Here is a 14,762-nt window from a genome sequence, read left to right on the forward strand (position 1 = left end):
TAAATGAAAAAAAAATCTTAATGTAAATTCTCACTCTTTTTGGCAGAACCTCTCATTAAATAATTCAGTACATTTAGTATCAGTAATGGAATAACTGCACAGAGATCAATGGTTATATAAAAACATCCTGATGCAAAAACTGTAGCCAGTTAATCCTTTCATGGGAAGAAAAATGATCTTTATTATCTCAATGATGCATGTAAGTATGAAACTGCACGTATACTTAACAACCTTGATGAATTAATTGTCATTCTCGTGTGGAATTTTTAAACTACACTAATAGAGAACAGTGCTTTATAATTTATGAGCATGTAGCCGTACTCATTTTAAGCTCTTATTTAAGATTCTGGAATCTGTGAAACTCAGAGGATGTTTATCTACTCTGGTACAGCAGTTTGAAATTGCTTTTTCCTTCTCTGCTAAGTCACAAAATAAGCTACTGTACCAGTTCCTATCCAACCATGCTAGAAAACAGTTCTTCAAGAATACTGCACATTATTGTGCAAACTGCGCTTCTACATTCTATGTAGAGTCGTTGGATATATCGAATGGTCTTTGAAAACCCAGCTCGATTTTTGGCCATCTGTGGGACTAGATGTTATACGAAAGACTGCTGATGTGGAATTACGAGCAAAAACCCAACTACTGGAGGAATTTAGCAGCTCTGGCAGCATCTGTGGCGCGAAATGGACAAAGGATGTTTCTGGTCAAGACCATTCATCTGGAATTCATTCCTTTCTCCCACACAGCTAGATTTTGATATAAAAGATAAACATCTTAACCATGACCCCATGGAGTTAAATCCTAATCATGTACACATCACACAAACAAACTGAGAGACCTAGCACTGAACCCTGCAGAGCACTCTGGCACATAGTCCCTGAGTGACAATTCATTTAGTGCTACGCTGGTGTTCTTCACATCAATAATCTGGCTATTGTATTTTTGCTTCAAATAGGACCTGTTCGTTCCTATGTTATCGCTTTTCCCTTCATATATTAAAATTAGGATTATCTTTGATTTTTTCCATTATTATTTTTTTATCCATCTTTCTGCCTTACTAATTTCCTTGTTAGTATCTCGCTAATCTTCAATTCTCAAGAATTTCTATAACATTTTTCTCACAGAACTTGACAAAATATTTCCTTATTTCATTTTATGTTCCTTGACAATCACAAGGTCTAGCTTTGAGAGCTCCCTTTTCACTCTTAATCTCATCATAGTTCATCTGAACTCTCACCATCTTCTCCTGGAGCAGCCCCCTTTACTTATCATTAATTAGCTTGTCCCAATTTACTTTTGCTAAATTATTTCAACTTGCTAATGTTGGTCTATTCCCAATGTTGAAGTTTGAGCTAACTTCATTATTGTCCTTTTCCAGAACTAAATGAATTATGACTGGAGCCTTCAAAACTCTCTTCCCTTCCTACTTTTTCTATTTGTACAGAAAACTTTCCTGTAAACAAGACCAGCACTGTCCTTTTCTTGTTTGGATTACTTTGCATTGTTTTTGAAAAGTCCTTTCAAATACATTTCAAGAGTTTTTTTTCTTTATATTCTGAGCTCTTACTCCATTATTAGCAAATGTAATGTCAAGCAAGCTGAATTCCCCCTATCTTTATTGCCTTGTGGATCTGCCGCTCTGGAAACTACTATCCATTTGTCCTTTTATCATTTTCCAGCTGTTTTTAAGTAGGTAGGGAGAAGAGGGCAAGGTGAGGAGCAATTTAAAATTTCAACATTATTATTTTCTGCACCAGCATATCAATTTGGTTTTGGAGGAAGTGTCCATAAGTTTCTAATATTTGCATCTGATTTTGAAATGCTAGTCTATAAACTGAAAGAGATATAATAAAGGGCTGGTTATTTGGGTAGAACTTTGGAAGTAACAAAAGCAGAAGGCATCTTAGGCAACAATCCCTAAAGCATTTTCCAATCCAAGACAGCAAGAGTTGTCACAGTTTCCTGTTAGAATTACAATTATAATCTACCCCAGTGTGTTCCATGTTACTCCATGCATTTAATTAGAATACAGTAATTAAAAATGACATTGTTCGTGCTTTTTTTTTAAAGTAAAATACTGGGATGGCAGGTTAAGAACAACAAAAGTTAAGCAGATGAGGCCTGCACCTTTCTGTGTCTGAAAGAATGAGAACAGGGTTCCTTGAATTGTAGAAAAATCTCAACAATAGATTTGACAGAGCTGATACTTCCTATGGCTGAGGTATCTGGAGCCAAATGTCACTGTGTCAAAATAAGGCTTCAGCCATTCATGACAAAGATGAGAAGGAACTTCTTCATCTGAAGTGGAAGTAATCCCTGGAATTTGTACTCAGGAAGCTCAGTCATTGTATATATTCAAGAGCTTTTAAAATATGTATGTATGTATATAAAAATGAGATTTAATGCAAGAATGTCATAATTTTATTGAATAGTACAGCAAGCAGGAAGGAAAGAATGTCCTATTTCCAATTCAAATTTCTATTTTCTAATGAGTGCAGCTTTAGTAATAAAGCATGTTAAATATAAATGAGCACACATGCAGTTTGTTAATGACAGTGTAGCTAAAGCACTTCAAAAATATCAGAATTAAACTTGTTTTTACGCTGCCCTTCAGAACAACTTAATTTGTAATAAGAAAGATGGAATTTTTTTTTCTAATTATCAAAATCATTAGGGGATATTCAGAGGCAGTAATTTCATGAGGTGATTATTAGGTGTAGAGCAGTGGCCTGAAAAAGACACTTTAATTTTCTGTTTCACTGCACTAATTTTTCATCAGTTCCAGTTCTCTTTCACAGATTAATAAAATCATCCCTTATATGGTGTTGAGTTGTTCATTGCTCATTAATAAAGAGATAAAAATTCAGCTGTATTGAAATTCCACCTGCACAGGAACTCTCTCAGGTATTTATGCTTCAGCAGTTGTAAGTCTTGGATGAACAGCTTGTATTATTAGATTGAAGTATTGTTAAAACAGAAAAAAAGCAAGCATTTTTAGCTCGATTCAAATAATATATTACTGTATAAAGTTTTTTTTTTCTTCAGAGGGGTCAATGCTAGATTTCTCAACTGGAAAAGGTTAGCAAATGCCAGACTTCATTCAAAGGTATATCTTCATTTAAAATGAAATAAACATCAAACAATACAAACCAAAATGTATCTTTTCCCTCCTCTTTTAGATGGCAGGTTCCACCATTTTGGCAAGGACTGCTTATACAGGCATGAATGGGAACATCACAATCCTGTCCCTGAAGAGGGATACAAATGAAGGAGTTAATTACAGAGTCACTGTAGGATATAAGAAACTGGTTCAACAGTCTGACAGTCATTGTACAAATGAGGAAAAACTTGAATATTGTTATATCAGAAGGCATAGCAAAAGGGAAAGAACAGTCCAATAGAAACAGGCATCGCAGGAGTGGGCACGAAGTATGAATTCAGTTATACTGCATTATAACCAAGTGCACATGAAGCAGATGTGACGTCTGCTTCTGTAATGACTGAAAATATTTTTATTAAAGATAAAATTAAAATTAATTAGTGTCAACAGGAGCCAATGCTATCAAGATTGAAAAGGTTTAATGATTATGTAGTTCATTAATGTGTTGATTATAAAGCTTTTAATTTGGATATTATATTTATACTTTAGACAATACTTGTGGCGGCGCACATGTCTGTAAGCGAACAGGCCCTGTTTGTACCCTGTTTGGACAGCTGCATAAGATGGCGCCATTGGGGCTTGCTCATTGCCTCGTGGCTTAGGCTACAGTGCGTGCCCTGTGCCAAGTGATGATGCCACCGCTGCACGGGGCAGAACTCCCGTTGGCCTAAAGGGGCGTGCGTGAAATTCAAATAAACAGTTCTACTGGAAAGCCCACCAAGTTCAGTGGTGTGTTTTCTGCATTGTAGCAGCCGCCACATTGGTGACCCCACAGAGCCCAGACGTTATCTGGTCTCCCAACATGAATTAATCGGTGATCAGCATTGTCTCTGTGAAACTCCTCCCCCCCCCCTTTTGGACCCATCGGCCCTGCACGTGGTTCGGACAGGCAGAGGCGCAGTTTAATCTGAGGTAGATCACCTCGGACTCCACCATGTTCTACCATGTGGTGAGTGTTCTCGATGAGGAAACGGCGGTCAGAGTGGACGACCTGATCCACGATCCTCCTAAGGATGGCAAGTATATCGCCCTCAAAACCCTCCTCCTTGGCACCTTCGGTCTCTCCCATCGGCAGCGCGTGGCCAGGCTGATGCACCTCAATTACCTGGGGGATAGAGCCCCATCCGCCTTAATGGATGAGATGCTCGCACTGGCAGAAGGTCACAAACCCTGCCTGATGTTTGAGCAAGCTTTCCTCGGACAAATTCCAGAAGACATCAGCTCCAATTAGTGGATGAGGACTTCGTGAACCCCAGGAAGGTTGCAGCCCATGCCGACGTGTTGTGGCGAACTAAATGAGAGAACGAGGTCACCATGAACCAGGTCGCCCACGCTGGACCCAGCCGACCACAGCCCACCCCCAGACAGAAGACGGAGGAGCACCAAATCCACCTGGTGCTTCTATCACCAATGCTGGGGAGCCCAAGCCAGCAAATGCTGCCAACCCAGGGTAACGGCTGGCCACACAAACAGCCTCTTACATACGGTGGATAAGAACAATGACTGGGGTTTCCTGGTGGACACCGTAGCAGAGTTGAGCATGCTGCCCCTGACCGCCCTGGAGTCCCGCATGAGAGCACGTGGCCCCACCCTGCGGGCAGCGAATGGCACTGACATAAAGACCTACGGCACATGGACCATTCAGGTACACCTCAGGCAGGATAAATACCGCTGGAAGTTCCTGCTGGCCACCGTTAGAACTGCGCTGTTAGGAGCCATCTTCATCTGAGCTCACAGCCTGCTGGTTGACCTAAAGGGCAAGAGGCTTGTGCATGCCCGTACCTTCCAGACCCTCCGACTCGAGCCGTCCAATGCACAGAGCCCGGGGATAGCAACCATCTGCACACCCAGGCACAAGTACTTCCACATCCTCAATGAGTTCCCTGCTATCTTACGGCCACAGTTCACTGCCACCATGCCTCACTACGGCATCCGCTACCACGTTGCCATGCAGGGCCCTCCACTCCATGCCAAGGCCAGATGACTGCCTCCAGAGAAGCTGCAGTTAGTGAAAGAGGAGTTCTCTCATCTCCAGGAGCTTGGCATAGTCCGCAGATCAGAAAGCCTCTGGGCCTCTCCCCTGCACATGCCAAAGGCCTCCGGGTCTTGGCACCCGTGCGGGGACTACCACCGTCTCAATGACGCAACCATGCCTGACCAATACCCCATCCCCCACATCCAGGACTTCATGGCCAACTTGTATATGGCTCTCAAGCTCCATTATCATTACAGTTGTCACTGCTTCACATACATTATGCTGATGTTTGCTGGGCTCAAGGTACAGTCTTTAGCAGAAGGAAAAGAGCTGGCGAAGGAAGGAAGTGGGAGCTTCCTGCACCATCTCCCTCAAGCACTACTGACGTACAAGCATAACGTAAGTATACTTGCAACATTTTACTCGCAGGTGGCACAGTTAGTGTAACAGTTAGCACCACGTTATGACAGCGCCAGTGAAGTGGGTTCAAATCCGATGCTGTCTGTAAGAAGTTTGTATGTTCAACCCGATGTCTGTGTGGGTTTCCTCCAGGTACTTTGGTTTCCCCTCACCCTTCTAAAACATACAGTGTTTGTAGGTTAATTGGTGTATTAACTTGAGGGCCAGAAGGGCCAATTACCATGCTGTATGTCTGAATTTCAAATTTGAATCATAGTCAGTGAATCTGCCTCCAATGTTAAGTTACACTCTTTTCTCCCAGGTAATTGAATTAAAGTATCCATATTTTAAAGGGTTATTTTCTATCATTTACTCTTGCTTCGTCTCTGCTCTTGTGCCAGAAAGCCTAACATTCTAAGAGGCCAAAAAGTATTGGGGGGCTCTGATATGCACTCAAACAAGTCAAATGATTCCTCTGGTTGTTCCAGCTCATTGGCCAACTAAGTTTTAATATTACTTATTTTGTAAAGCATCCGTTTGAAGACACTGATTGGAAACAACAAAGACTCTAACTAGATTTAAAGAAGCAAATCTGGTTCACCTAATTAACCTCTTAGTACATCACTGGTCATACCAGGCAATCTGGGTACTTCAACAAGACCAGGCAGAGGAAATATTCCACCAAGTCCTCCCATATGAGGCTGGTCTTAGGAGACCAGCAGGCACAAGCACAATGGACCTGTTCCTTGGCTGAGGAACTCACCCATTTGACGGGGTTAATGACAGGAGAGTAAGACTCCAATACTGAGTGGTGGTAATAGTGGTATTTCTTTTTAATGAGATGGAGTTGGTGGGAGTAGTGGCCATTGGAAGCAGGAGACTATTTGAAGTTGGCAGATAGGAATTGGGTTGGTAATGGAACTGAGCCCATTGGATTGGTGGGAGACAGAACCCCATTTTCATCGGAGGGCATGAGATTAAATTGGTGGGAGATGAGTCATGATGCATCTGTCAATCTCAGGCAAGGGTGACAAAGGATGCAGGTAAGTAAATCACCCAACAGACATCCTAGGCTTACTGTGCTGGGAAGAACATGTGGTCTTAGGAGTCCCCAATCCCAGGCACTCTCAGAATAATGTCATCAAAATTCACCTGAAGTCCTCAAAACAGAGTGTGGCTTCGAGATTGACTTCATTTTTATGTGGAAGTGACATTCAAGAACGAAAGGGGCCAGCGAATTTCAAGGACAGAGCAAATCAATTTGATCATGATAAATGAAACATAAACACTGCAGGTGCCCTTGAGAGAGCAAAGAGAACTGGAGGGATTCAGCAGGTCAGGCAGCATCTGTAGAGAGAAGTGGTCAGTTAACAAAACCATGACAGTCCAATTCTTTTCATCAATGCAGCCTGAAGTGTTGAGTCTTTGCAGCTTTCCTTTGTACACTGATCATCAATATGTTACAATCTTGAAAAGAAACAATTTTAACCAAATAGTTTTGTGATTCAATTTGTCATCAACAATTGAATATAAGAGAAAGAAAGATCTGCAGCTATTTGGCATCATTCAATGTCTCAGGATAACACAAAGCACCTCACAGCCAATGAGACACTTCTCAAGATCAGCAAAACTTTAACAGAGAAATCAAATAAACCAATGTGTGTGCAGTTAGATACCAAAATAGAAGTGATACTTAGCACACCCTCATAAAGTTAGTGAGGCTTAGATATGGTCCAGTGTGCTGGGATAACATCATTCCCATTTCTCTCAGATACAACCATGAGATCTTCCATGAGGATTCAACTTCATTTGGCAGGGGGTGGAAATCAGAATGTGAGTACAAAGATTAGGGCAGAAGGTCAAAAGCATGCTACCATGTGTCCTGAGTTTGTGAAGGACAGGCAGGGGACAAAACATAAATGTAGCCAGTTAGCGGGGTTGAAATACTCTAGGAGTATTAGGAATAAAGGGGGATGAACTTAGAGCATGGAACTTAGGTGTGGAACTACAATTTTGGGGTCATTACAGAAACTTGGCTGGAGGAAGGGCAGGATTGACTGATGTGGGTTCTAGGGTTTCTGTGTTTTAAAAGCAATAGGTTGGGAGGTGGTGAGTAGCATAACTGGTCAGGAAGAGTATTACGACTATAGAAAGTGAGGACACTGCAGAGGGAGTGTGCCCTGTGTCGGTGTGGGTGGAAGTCAGAAATAGGAAGGGAGCAATCACTGTGCTGACGGTAATTTATAGGCCCCCAAAATAGCCCTTGGGACACTGAGCAGATAAGCAGGCAGATTTTGGAATGGTGTAGGAAATGCAGGGTTGTAGTTATAGGTGATTTCAACTTCCCTAATATTGACAGGCAGCTTCTGACTGCGAGTGATAGATGGGGCTGAATTTGTCAGGTGTGTTCAAGAAGGATTCCTGACACAGTGCATAGACCAGCCAATGAGAGGAGAAGCCATACTGGATCTAGTTCTGGGTAATGAACCTGGTCAGGTAGGGGAGCATTTTTGGTGAGAATGATCACAACCCTCTTAGCTTCAGCGTAACTATAGAAAAGAATAAAAACAGACAAAATTGGCAAGTGTTTTATTGGGGAAGGGTTAATTATGAAGGGTCGAGGCAGGAACTAGTGAGAATAAATTGGAAACAGATGTTCAAGGGTGAAAGCACAGAGATAATGTGGAGGAAGTTTAGGGACCACGTGCTGGGTTCAGGATAGGTTTGTCCCATTGGGACAAGGAAAAGATGGTAGGAAAAGGGAAACGTGGCTGACAAAACAAGTGAGGCAGCTAGTCAAGAGGAAGAAGGAAGCACATGTTAGATATAGGAAGCAGGAAACAGGAAGGGCTCATGAGAAATACATGGTAGCCAGGAAGGAGCTTAAGAAAGGACTTAGAAGGCATGAGAAGGCCTTGGTTTGTAGGATTAAGGAGAAACCCAAGGCGTTCTATACATATGTGAAGAACAGAAGGATCGTGAGAATGAAGGTGGGGCTGCTAAAGAATAAAGAAGGCAACAAGTGCCTGGAGGTGAAGGAAGTTGGGGAGGTCCTAAATTAATACTTTGCTTCAGTGTTCACAAGAGAAAAGGTCCTTGATCAGGGTGAGGCCAGATAGAACAGGCTTGTGTGCTGGACAATGTGGAGATTAAGGAAGAGGAAGTGTTGGATCTTCTTAAAAACATCAAGAATCATAAAGTCCCTGGGGCTGGATGCGACTGTGAGAAGTGAATGAAGAGATGGCTGGACCAGTAGCTATGATCATTGAATCCTTTTGGCTACAAGGGAGGTGCTGGAGGATTGGAAAATGTAGTCCCCTTGTTCAAAAAAAGTAATAGGGAGAATCATGGGAATTATAGATCAGTGAGTCTTATGTCAGTAGTGTGCAAACTATTGGAGAGGATTCTTAAAGATAGGAGTGCATTTGGAGAAGTACAGTCTACTCAAGGATAATCAACATGGCTTTGTGAAGAGAAGGTTGTGCCTCATGAGTTTAATTGAATTTTTTGAGGGGTAACAAAAGTTGATGAGAGTAGGGTGGTAGATGTGGTCTACATGGATTTTAGAAAGGCATTTGACAAAGTCTCCCAGGAGAGATACATCCAGAATGTCATTAGGCATGGGATCAGTGGAACCTTGGCTGTGTGGATAAAAAAATGGGCTTGTAGGTAGAAAGCAGAGAGTAGTAGTGGAAGGAAAGTATTCTTCCTGGAGGTCAATGACTAGTGGAGTGCTGCATGCATCTGTTCTGGGACCCCTACTCTTTGTGATTTTTATAAATGACCTGGATGAAGAGGTGGAAGGATGGGTCAGTAAGTTTGAGGATGGTTCAGAGGTTGGAAAAGTTGTTGTTGGAGCTGAAGGTTGTCAAAGGTTTCAAGAGTATATAGACAGGATCCCAGAGATGGGTGGAAAAGTGGCAGATGGAGTTCAACCTGGATATGTGAGAGGTGATGTATTTTGAAGGACAAACTAGAAAGCTGAGTACAGGTTAATGGTCAGTTACTTAAGCGTGCGGTTGAACAGAGGAACCTTGGGGTCCAAATCCATATATGCCTCAAGGTCGCCGCACAGCTTGACAGGATAGTTAAGAAGGCCGATGGGATGCTGGGATTCATTAATAGGGAGATTTAGTTCAGGATTAAAGAGGTCATGTTGCAACTCTACAAATCTCTGGTAAGACTTCACTTAGAGTATTGTGTTTGGCTCTGGTCACCTCATCTGGAACTAGATGTGAGAGTAACAGCTGGTAGGGATTAGAGAGAATAATCTGACAAGAGCAAAGCAGCTCTTTGCTTAATTTGGCTTAATTTGCTCAGAAGCTGTAGCATGAAGAAATATATTCCCAGTCTCTTCTTATTTTTGAACAAATCTTCTGATAGTCAACTTTTTATTATAAAGACAAGATAACCTGTTGGGGAAACGGATGCCTCAATTAGAGCATCAGCATGGAAGAAGGTGACCAATCCCAGTAAGTACATTCTTTCCATAGCAGCCACGTGCTAAAATCAACAGTGCAGCTCAAATCTGATGAAAATTATGTTAAATCTTTTAACTGTCAAGCAATGTAAACCTTTTGCTCCAACTTTAACAACTTAGAAAAGCTTCTGCAATATTTAAGGGAGCAAAAGTAGCAGTGATTTCACTTTTCTACTGTACTGAACTGGTCATGTTTTGCCATGGTAGAATATTAAATGGAATCGGTCTTTGTTCTATGTGCCTTTCAGCGTTTATGCTTTAAATATTGCAAGTAAATGAGAGAGAATTGATAACTTTGCAGCAAAGATAGATGAATTTAAATAAATTAGAGAAGCAGCTGCAAATCTCCTTAGCCAGTTTAATAAACTGTGAAATTAACGACGCAAGATCACTGAAGGAAGTGTAAATTAGAGGAAGTGAAGACAATATCAAATCAGGTGCAGAAAGTGAAATAAAAGGAGAAAAGTATTGGATTGCAAGAAATAATGAGATAAGGTAACACAATAAATTTAAATTTTCAAATTACAAAATTTAATATGTTACATTTTTAAAATCTCCAACATAATGAAGCCTGAGAGGGGAGTAAAAAAACGAAAGTCTGCAGACACAGTGAATGAAATAAAAATAGGGTGAATTAGAGTTGGCAAAGTGGAAGAAGCAAGCTTGGATGAGGCTTAGCTCATTGATTACACTGATTGCAAGGACTTAAGGAATGAAGGGAATATAAAACATGGATGACATTTTGAAGATGAGGTTGTGGCACCTTAAATCAAAATTATATCTGGTAGGCATCAGATTGATTGAGAGACCAATTTGTTATGCCTGATTGATTGATGGGCTTAACCATATCTTGCATACAGTGGGGCAAGTTTTAAACTAATTTGGCAGGGTATGGGAACCAGAGTGATAGGGAAAAGGGTAGGGAAGATAAAGTAATGGCCAGGAAAAGTAAAATAGGAAAAGTAATGTTGGGAGGAGAAAGTAAAAAATCAGATGGTGCTGTGAGTTTTCGGGTCAATGATAGTCTTAAGAAAATTACAAAGAAAAATAGTGGGCAGAAAAATCAAAAGAAAAGGTTACAGAAGTCACTAGATATTAAAAGGACAAAGAGCATAAGGGCACTTTATCTGAATGCCCGCAGTATTAGAAGTAAGGTTAGTGAACTTGAGGCGCAAATCGGTACCCATGCCTATGATTTGGTAGCCATCATGGAAACATGGCTACAAGGTGACCCTAAATGGGAATTAAACTTTCAAGGGTATCAGGTGGTGCAAAGAGATAGACAGGATGGTAAGGGAGGTGGAGTTGCACTCATTTGGGTAGAGATAAAGAATAACAAAGGGAAAAAATTATTGGTGGGTGTTATCTATCGCCCACCAAATAACAATAGCTTAGTGGCACAGGAAATAAATAGAGAGATAAGTGAGGCATGTAATAATGATACGGCAGTAGTCATGGGGGACTTTAACTTCCACATAGATTGGGAAAATCAAGTTGGTCGTGGGAGTCTGGAAGAGGACTTCATAGAATGCATCCGCGATAACTTTCTTGAGCAGCATGTTAAGGAACCAACAAGAGAAAATGCTCTCCTGGATCTAGTGTTGTGCAATGAGATAGGTAGAGTTAATGATGTAATAGTCAGAGACCATCTGGGAAATAGCGATCATAGTATGATTGAATTTCTCATTCAGATGGAAGGAAAAATAGTTAGATCTAAAACTAATATATTATGCTTAAACAGGGATGACTATCATAGGATGAGGGAGGAATTGGGCAGAGTGGACTGGGAGCACAGGCTAATTGATGAAACAGTTGAGGAACAGTGGAAGATTTTCAAAGAAATATTTTGTAATGCTCAACAAAAATATATTCCGGTCAGGAAAAAGGGCAGCAAGGGAGGGAAAAAAACAACCGTGGTTAACAAAGGAAATAAAGGAGAGTATAAAATTGAAGGAGCAGGTGTACAAAGCTGCAAAGAGCAGTGGGAAACTGGAAGATTGGGAAAACTTTAAGAAACAACAAGGGGTTACAAAGTGGGTAATAAATGGGAAAAAGGATTATGAAAGTAAATTGGCACAAAATATAAAAACAGAACGCAAAAAATTTTATAAAACGGAAGAGGGTGGCCAGAGTTAACATAGGACCCTTGGAGGATGAGAAAGGAAAACTGGTAGCAAAAAATGAGGAAATGGCCGAGGCATTGAACAAATATTTTGTGTCAGTCTTCACGGTGGAAGACACGTCCAGCATGCCCAAGTGCGGAGTTAAGGATGCGAATGTTGGGGAGGGCCTTGATAAAATAGTTGTTACAAAGGAAGTAGTGATGGAGAAACTAATGGGACTAAAGCCAGACAAATCACCTGGTTCTGATGATATGCATCCAAGGGTTCTGAAGGAAATGGCAGAAGTTATAGTTGATGCATTGGTGGTCATATACCAAAATTCCTTGGATTCTGGGCAGGTCCCGGCAGACTGGAAGACAGCAAATGTCACGCCACTTTTTAAGAAGGGATGTAGGCAGAAGACTGGAAATTATCGGCCAATTAGCTTGACGTCTGTAGTTGGAAAAATGCTTGAAGCCGTCATTAAAGATGAAATAGTGAAACTTTTGGAACGTAAGGGTTCAAACAGGAAAACACAGCATGGTTTTAGAGAGGGAAGATCTTGTTTGACAAACTTGTTAGGATTCTTTGAGGATATAATTGGTGCGGTGGATAGAGGGGAACAGGTTGATGTTGTATTTGGATTTCCAGAAAGCATTTGATAAGGTGCCGAACAAGAGACTTATCAGTAAGTTACAGGAAAGTGGAGTCCGGGGAAATATATTGGCCTGGATTGAAAATTGGTTGTCTGACAGGAGGCAGAGAGTCGGGATAAATGGGAGTTTTTCAGGTTGGCAGAGAGTGGTAAGTGGGGTGCCGCAGGGGTCAGTGTTAGGCCCACAACAGTTCATCATTTACAAAACGTGGTGTAGCCAAGTTTGCGGATGACACCAAATTGAGTGGAAGAGCAAATTGTAATGAGGATGTGGAGAGTCTGCAGAGGGATATAGTTAAGCTGGATGAGTGGGCAAAGGTCTGGCAGATGGAGTACAATGTTAGTAAGTGTGAGGTTATCCACTTTGGCAAGAAAAATAAAAGAGCTGAATATTATTTAAAGGGTGAAAAACTATAGCATGCTGTTGTGCAGAGGGACTTGGGAGTGCTTGTGCATGAATCGCAAAAAGTTAGGTTGCAGGTGCAGCAGGTTATTAAGAAGGCAAATGGAATGTTGGCCTTCATCGCTAGAGGAATTGAATTCAGGAGTAGGGAGGTAACGTTGCAACTGTATAAGGTACCGGTGAGACCGCACCTGGAATACTGTGTCCATTTCTGGTCTCCATATTTGAGGAAGGATATACTGGCTTTGGAGACGGTCCAGAGGAGGTTTACTAGGTTGATCCCTGGGATGAAGGGATTGACTTATGATGAAAGATTAAATCGTCTAGGATTGCATTCGCTCGAGTTAAAAAAAATGAGAGGAGATCTTATAGAAACATATAGGATTATGAAGGATATGGATAGGATAGATGTAGGAAGGTTTTTTTGAGCTGGCCGGGGAAACTAAAATGAGAGGACACAGTCTCAAGATTCGGGGGAGTAGATTTAGGACAGAGATGAGGAAAAATAGTTTTTCCCAGAGAGTAGTGAATGTTTGGAATTCTCTAACCAGGGAAGTGGTTGAGGCTGCCTCATTAAACCTATTTAAAATTCGGTTAGATAAATTTTTACATGATAGAGGAATTAGGGGATATGGGGAGAAGGCAGGTAGGTGGAGTTAGGTCATAAATTAGATCAGCCATGATCGTATTGAATGGCGGAGCAGGCTCGATGGGCCATTTTTGGCCTACTCCTGTTCCTACTTCCTATGTTCCTATGAGTATTTTGAGCATGGCAATATTAACTCTAGGAGATGACAAAGTAAAGTAAGGCAAGCAAATGAGGTCAAAGCTGTGAAGGAGTTGAGTGTTCCTTGGGACGTGGATTAAAGCAACTGATTTACGTACCCCCAATTTCCAAATGCCAATCTTTGGCAGAATAATCTACCTAGAATTCAAAACTGGAGTAAAATATAAAGCAACAAACCATTAACTTTCTTTTAAATACGTCTTTATAGAAAAATTGGTAAAGCTCATTTAGATCATTGAACATTAAATCGTCACAACTGTTCTGTAACTTTGTGCCAACATCCACAGATAAAGATGTTGAATACAGACACTTATCACTCCAAGCACTGCAGAGAACACTTATAGAGCTAAGAGTCCCATAGGGTCACACTTCAAAGTTGAAGCTTGATATTCGGCTTTACAATTACTAACACTGTCACTCTTCAGTTTTAAAATTACTGTAACTGCCACTCCAGAAATAAATTCTTTTATGTTCTCTCTGGATGACAGACAAATGTCAACTGCTGAGTTTCCTTTTAGTCAATTTGGCAGGTTTCCTTGACCTGACGGAGTAAATGAGATGTCAAGTCATGATGCCTGTGTGACAATGCTCCACAACAAATAACTGATGTTCAGAACTGTGCACACATGCATGTTCTTCTCCCCAGCAATGAGCTGCTGCGTTGTATCAACAGCTGTCTGACAGATGATCACATCCACAAATAATAGGCCAAATCTTATTCATATTCCCTTCTATGAACTTAAACATGTACAAACTTGCAAATTATAAATATATTGGCCCATAAATTTTATAGGTAGG

At 41.1% G+C, this 14,762-nt stretch overlaps 1 protein-coding gene across 2 annotated transcripts in view; it reads right to left on the reverse strand.

The window, feature by feature from the left end:
- The window catches only part of slit2 (slit homolog 2 (Drosophila)), a 509,410-nt gene that overhangs the window by 45,062 nt on the left and 449,586 nt on the right, over positions 1–14,762 (reverse strand). For both annotated transcript variants that reach the window (XM_069925076.1, XM_069925074.1), the window contains one exon: positions 3,154–3,251. In XM_069925076.1, the coding sequence (XP_069781177.1) occupies positions 3,154–3,251 (98 nt within the window). The remainder of the gene's footprint in view (positions 1–3,153; positions 3,252–14,762) is intronic.

The sequence above is a fragment of the Narcine bancroftii genome, chromosome 3 (assembly GCF_036971445.1).
Source record: "Narcine bancroftii isolate sNarBan1 chromosome 3, sNarBan1.hap1, whole genome shotgun sequence".
Classification (NCBI taxonomy): domain Eukaryota; kingdom Metazoa; phylum Chordata; class Chondrichthyes; order Torpediniformes; family Narcinidae; genus Narcine; species Narcine bancroftii.